The sequence below is a fragment of the Dromaius novaehollandiae genome, chromosome 9 (genome assembly GCF_036370855.1).
Source record: "Dromaius novaehollandiae isolate bDroNov1 chromosome 9, bDroNov1.hap1, whole genome shotgun sequence".
NCBI classification, from domain to species: Eukaryota; Metazoa; Chordata; class Aves; order Casuariiformes; family Dromaiidae; genus Dromaius; species Dromaius novaehollandiae.
Window position 1 is genome coordinate 30,044,816 of NC_088106.1, and position 6,971 is coordinate 30,051,786.

Sequence of the window (6,971 nt, forward strand, 5' to 3'; positions counted from 1 at the left end):
AGACACGAGTGAAAATAGCATCCCCAAAGGTGCCAACAGTCTGCCTTGTGGTGCCCACTTGGCTCAGTCCCACCAGTATCTCATCACACTTGCAAAGTGGCAGGGCTTGTGTTTGGCCATCCAAAAGACCTTGCTGCCGTCGAGGCATGCGTGCCCCTGCATTCCTGCACCCTTGGAAATGTAGCGCTAGCTGTTTCCTCGGCGTTATCTCAGCACACCACGAATGCAAACAACGGAGCTGGTGGAGAGTAAGCCACGAGTCTACTCCAAGCCCTGGCAGGTGAGAAGGTAGTGGAGAGGCAGTGCACCTTCTCAGGCACTAGCAAAGGGCTCTCTGCTGGCTGTGGATACTTTCCAGCGTGGTTCAGCTTGGTTTCGCTTCCCAACAGACTGCATGCTTTGCCTGGCTTTTCCAGCCAAGAGGTGAGTTTTGATTTATCTATAAATATGTCAGTTGTAGAATCGGAAAGCAAACAAATACCGGTGCAGTAGGAAGCCCCTTAGCTTGTGTTCTTTGCTGTGGGCTTAAATAGCTGCACTGATTATACGTGCGATGAATATGTTATATTCTACAGGTTTCCTGTTTGATAAAGGTTTCCAAATGTGCCTGGTGTTATATCTGCAATGAAGCTGGCTTTGAAGTACACACACGTGCACTAACTTGATTGTAGCTGTAATTTACTTGAGCAGTTTTGGTAAAGACATGAAAGTAAGCCTGCGCAAGTTCAAGTGATGCCATGTGCATTATAAATGGTGACTGCCTTGGGCTTACGCTCTTCCGGCAGAAACAAGGACAGTCACCGAGTCTGATGAATGCAAACCCAAATGCAAAACCTATCAAATCATTCAGGCTTTTTCCACAAAGTCTCTATTCTCAAAGGAAAGCTGCAGTGTCAGGGGATAGGCAAGAGCGGGGGAATCTCTTTCTTGAATAACGAGAGATGCCCAGGAACAGTGCAGACAAGGATTAGGTGACAGCTGAGTCTGGCCTTGATGGACTTGGGGAACATTCCTCCGCGGGGACTGGATGTATCCTTAGGAGCTGTGTGGGCAGGCGATCCCCAGGTGCGACTCCCTCCTCTGCCCGGCAATCCCCGCTCTGTGGGCTCTGCCGCTGCGGGTTGGGGGGCCGGGGAAATGCAGGTTGCTCTGCCAGCTCTGTCTGAGGCACTTGAGCAGCTTCATTGACTCGCTCCAGTGCTGTTTGCTGAAAAATCCTACTCTACCTTCCTTCACCGCGTGTCTTGCGGGCGACTCGGAGGAATTATCACACAGCACTAACAGTGCTGTAACGCACTGGCATGCATAGTAATCTTGCTTGTAGTCTCCCACCCATTTTCATACTGTGCTTGAAATACTGAAATTGCCCAGAGAAAAAAAATATCTTTACAAGGAGGGCCATCAAACCAGCATGCTGTCTGCAGCATCCAAAAAAGTAACCAACTCAGCAGGGTAATCTATTCAATGCCTGGGATTTATTTTTAACATGCAGTTCTGCAGTCCTTTTAACTTGAGCAGGGAAGTGAACATTTTGATAACAGCAGCCTCCAGGTCAAATGTGATGAGAATTCATAACTCACCACATAGTGGTTTGGGAAAACCAACCAAGCAAAACAATTTCCCAGAATAAGACGATGAAGATTCGCATTTTTCTTCACAATGTCGCACATAGAGCTGATATCTGTTGGAGTGTCTACTTATTCTCTCTCCACAATTTGCAAATAAAATGCCTTCTGGACTATTTTAAATTTGAACGGCTATTGCAACCACAGCTTTGCTAGGTTCCTCATAAAGAATTGAGACACCAGCTCTTCAGGCCATCAAAGAAGAAATATTAATCCAGTAATGGGAATATTCTGATGTTTCCATTTCTAATCAGAGCAAACCCTTGGTTTTCTGCTTCAAGCAAATACAGCTGAGAGAATGGCATCAAGGTTTGAAAATTGCAGGGAATACAGGGAGGGTGCTCCAGTCATGAACTTCCCTGGAACAACACAGGAGCAATGACAGACCCAGTTTAGTTCAGAGCTGGAATCTGGGAAAAAATAAGCATGAAGATCTGTCCAAGTTGAGATTGGCAAAGGAACTACAGGGAGGCAATGTTTTATTTTTATTTAGTCTTAAAAGAACTTGAAATATGTCAGAGGCACGTGTCTGAGAAGAGACAGCTAGGCAACCTGGAAGGAAATTTAACATTTCAAATAATGTAATTGAGTTTAATTTTGTTTCTTCTGCTATTTCCAGTACCCTCTCCTGCTCAGTCGCACCAGTAGGCTCAGTGACTGGTATTTCTATTGCACCTAAAGGCTGCTAGGACTGCTATGCTCTGCAGTGTGTTCTGCTTTATCTGGAGGCTCAAAACCAAGTAATTTCCAAACTCTTTGTGTTTGCTCTCCTTTCCCTGTCTTCTGTCTAAATTTGATATCCAAAGGGAGGCCCTGGTGACAGGGTGCTGGCTTTTACAGCAAGGGCAGAGGCTCCTCTGCAAAGTGTTGGAAAAGAGAAAAAAGCGGGAGACCAAGAGAAGCAAACAAAAAACTTCACCTGACATTTTCTCCCATGCCATCACAAGAGCCTGGGACTTAATGAGAAACTGTGTATGCTGTGGCATTGGAAAACAGCCCAATTTTCTATGCAGCTCGGAAAGCTGTACTGATGGGAACAGTCATTGCTTTTAATATTTAATTCAATGAGATCAGTCTCTTAAAAATGGATCAGAAGCTGCCACAGTTTCAAGCACATGCTCAGCACTTCCAGGGGAAAGTCCGTGGGGTTTGTTATGCTGTGAACTTATCTATATTCTGACCAGGTTACATGGCAATGATGTGCCTCATTGATTAACCGAGCACCCAGAACTGTGGCTCCTTCCATTCCCTTGCGTTAAGTAGGGTTTAAACATTTTCAGGGTGTCGCTTGGACTTTGGGTTGTCATTCAAAATGTCTCCCATCTTTTGGAGCCTAGATCACCAGACTGGGCAAATCTCTGCAGAACAAATATGGGCTGGTCCAGTGCAACCAAGTAACACTTCAAAAGGGATTTTCCTTACATTTCAAGCTGGTCAAAGAGCATAATGCAGATCGGGCTCGATCCTGCAAGATCGAGCAGATCCTCTCACCTGCAGGAACTCCTGACTCCCTGGTACCAAAAGGCCTTGGGGTCATAGTGAGCCTGGGAGTGAGGAACTGGGCCAGGCCAGTGGAGGTGTTAGATGAGTCTTGCCTAAAACTTGTCCTTGCTTCACCTCTTCAGGTGAGTCCTATTGGTCTCAAACCCTATCTAGGACTGAGCAAAACCTATCTGGGACTATCTGCCTGCAGCAGAACCAGTTTTTCTCTGTCCATCGGTCTCCTAGCTGTCCTTCTTGCCTTCAGAAGTCCCTTTGTGGGCTCCAAAGAGTCTGGGTGTCTTCATCAGGTAGCTGGGCTTCAAAGGAGCCTCTGTGACCACCTAATTGCCACCATGATGGCAAAAAATGAGCTAGAACTGTGCATTTGTCAGAAGTATAATCCAGGTGCTGCCTACATTCTTCACTTGTGCAAAAATATACATGCCACTTTCTGTCCTTATAGTTGCCTCTCTCTGGTACTTCTGCAACCCCTGTCACTGCAGGATCCGAGTCCCTCTCAGCCTTCAGGATAAGGATTGAGGTGTGAGCAGACTGGAGGTGGACTGAGAAAAACAGATGTAGGTGCCCACAGACTGATGCTCCCTTTGGCTGAGACATCCAAAACAGTGATCGCTATCTCACCCTTCATCGGCACTCATGGCTCCTGAGCCACCTAAGGCCATAAGCACGTCAGGATTTGACAGTGAAATCACCTGGACACCTGCTGCTCCTCAATGGGCACCCAATGATGCAATGACATGGTACTTGGGAGCCATTTGCTGTAACAGCCTGCCCCAGGAGAGGGTATGGTGGTCCTTGCCTGAACAGGGCTAGACAGCCTTGCCTTGTTCTCTCCACTCTTGCGCTTGACCGTCTCATTTCTGCAAACCCAGCTACTGTGTACCTGCGCCATGAGACGTAGGCCTTCTTCAAGGCACATCAAGTACCTTCTTTATTCCCCTCCTTTATTCCCTTTGGTTGGAGGTAAGGAGGTGGGGAGAGGAGGGACCCGAGCACCTGCACCCTGCATAGGACAGAGCCTCACTGTGCCTTGACCCCCTCACCAGCCTTGTCCTGAAGAGGAAAGGTGTGAGCCTCAGCACTGGCTTGGAGGCAAAGCCACCTTCCACCTTCATAACTATGCTGTCTGAAACCCTGTCGTGTCATTTCCCAGTCCTGATAAGCAGTAACCCCGACGTTAACATTTTGCTCTTTGTTGTCTCTCCTTAGCATACATGTCTGAGGCACGACTCCAAAGGCCAAAGGAAAGCAAGAATGATGAAGAAAATCCAGATATGCCTCTGCTTCTTCTTTGTCTCTGGCATTTTGTACGAGATATCCCTGCTGTCTGGCTGCATCTTCTCCTGTATTCCTCTGTCCAAGCACTTCCTGACACCTGAGCAGGTTCTGAGCCTCGGCAAAAGCATCATCTTTCTGGAGACCACGGAGCGCCTGGAGCCCCCTCCGCTGGTTTCCTGCTCTGTGGAATCTGCTGCCAGGATTTACCCTGACAGACCCGTCATCCTCTTCATGAAAGGACTTAATAACGAAACGGCGTTGGACTCAGACTTCAGCTACACCGCCTTCTCGCTTTTATCATCTATGAACAATGTCTTCATTTTCCCCCTCCAGATGGAAACTCTCTTCAAGGACACCCCTCTGCTCCAATGGTACAACCAGGTAAGAGTTATGATTGGGGAAAAGTAGCTCTGAAGCAGGCTTAAAACGAACGGAGGAGAACGGGCATAGAAGGTTTGCCCAACTATATGAAATTGCAGTTGCTTTCGTTTTGTGTGGTTCAGAATAGAACCATTTTTGCCACATGTTGCAATACATTCATCTATCTTTTTACTGAACACTTCATCAATATTTTTTCACTATCTGGGGAATCAGATCTTTGGCAAACACAACACTGGCAAAAATAGACTGCATACGTATTTTGATAAAACATCGGTTAATCATCTTATTCAACAGACACTTGTTTAACAAAATGTGCTGTCCAAGTCATCTGTGTGCTTGTTAATGCTGCCACACACTGATAAAGCCTGTGCTAGATTAGATGGGAGAGAGATTTCAGTTTTCATAAAGACAATGGGCAAAACCACGGGTGGGAGCTTTCAAGCTCCACCCGGAAAATAAGCTCTTTGCAAATGGCTTGGAAAGGTTGTTCTGCTCCATCTCTGGGCAGGGCAAGCAGTGAAGGCACGCTTTCTTCAAGCTCTTGCAACTCCCAAGAAAAATTTACACCGAATAGTAACAAAGCCAGTGAAAGCCCTTCAGCCTATTTCAAAGAGCTGTGAGTGATGAGGCAGCGAGTGCCTTAAATGGGTTGTGTCACACTGAAATAGCAGCCCGTGATTCATAGCATTATTGATTTAACATTTTGAGTTTCCTCAAAAAAACCATAAAATGTTCCTACATTCATTTATATTTATAAAATCATTGTTCTGAGCTCCCCCATTATCTTATTCCAATAAAATTTAATAGCTGTAAAGAGAAAAGGCTGCTGCTGACATTTATAGGTGTTCAGTTCAGTTTTACAGTGCAGTTAACAGGACAGGAGGAGGCAGTTAGTTCTCTGTCAGCAGGATCACCATTTCACGTCTCCAACTCTTGCAGGTAAACCCAGAGCAGGAGAAGAACTGGGTTCACATCAGCTCTGACGCCAGCAGACTGGCGCTCATTTGGAAGTATGGGGGGATCTACATGGACACGGATGTCATCTCCATCAGACCTATTCCAGAGGCAAGCTTCCTGGCGGCACAGAAATCCCAGTTCTCCAGCAATGGGATCTTTGGCTTTCCTTCCTATCACAGATTTATTTGGGACTGCATGAAGAATTTTGTTCTAAAGTACAATGGGGAAATTTGGGGCAACCAGGGGCCCCTTCTAATGACAAGGATGCTAAAAGCCATCTGTAATCTCACAGATTTTGTAGGCCTCGAGGACCACAGCTGCCAGAACATCTCCTTCTTAAATCCCGAACGTTTCTACCCTATCCCATACCCAGCCTGGAGAAAGTACTATGAGGTGTGGGACAAAAGCCCTAATTTCAGCCACTCCTATGCGCTGCACTTGTGGAACTTCATGAACCGTAACCGGAAAGTGGTGGTCGCGGGGAGCAATACGCTGGCAGAAAAACTGTACAAAACATACTGCCCCACGACATACAGTCATTTGATTCAAAGGGCAGAAGACAGAGACTTCTCGCAGTATAAAGACTTCGCTTGACGTGACATAGGAGAGCAGGGTGATCCTTCCAGCCCTCCCTCGTCCTGGAGCTAAAACACTCTGTGACCTTTGGCATCAGCAGCCTGTTCAGTGGTAGAGGCCTTTCATAACCGCTCTCCTTGCTGTCTTAGGACACCGAGGAGCATATACAGAATGGTCGTGGGTGTCCATCTGACACGATGCTAAGGAATCCTTTGCCTGAGTGGTTTCGGAAATTCAGTTCTGTTTTCTTATAGGTGTTTGCAAACCAAGCCTTACTGAATCAAAGGGACTTACAGGCCTTACTGATAAGCTTTTTACAGGAAAAAGTTCCAAGGAGATGCACAGCCTCCTGGTAGGAAGTCCAGAAGCACTTCTGCACCCCTTTGCACTATTGGCAGCTATGCATTTCATGAAAGCTCACGCAGCAGGTCTTGGGCTTAACTGAGGACTCTGATGCAGGTGTAATGGAAGTGCAGTGCAAGCGTGTAGCAGTGTATGGATGACATACGTAGCGCAAACTGCTGCTGTCTTTTCATTAAGATAGGCTCTTTTTTTCTGACACAAACTTTACTTTACACCCTACGTTTTTGAGAGGGACCTTATAAATGTAAGTAAAAATAATATGGTTAATAAATCACCAAGCCTCCGAGA

The 6,971-nt window shown here is 46.4% G+C and overlaps 1 protein-coding gene across 1 annotated transcript; it reads left to right on the plus strand.

Moving 5' to 3' along the window:
* The first annotated feature begins 302 nt into the window (after positions 1 to 302).
* A4GNT (alpha-1,4-N-acetylglucosaminyltransferase) lies at positions 303 to 6,923 on the plus strand. The gene is made up of 3 exons (XM_064517181.1): positions 303 to 423; positions 4,338 to 4,787; positions 5,727 to 6,923. The coding sequence occupies exons 2-3, from the start codon at positions 4,383 to 4,385 to the stop codon at positions 6,336 to 6,338; spliced, it is 1,017 nt and encodes a 338-aa protein (XP_064373251.1). The 5' UTR covers positions 303 to 423; positions 4,338 to 4,382; the 3' UTR covers positions 6,339 to 6,923.
* The last annotated feature ends 48 nt before the right edge of the window (positions 6,924 to 6,971 follow it).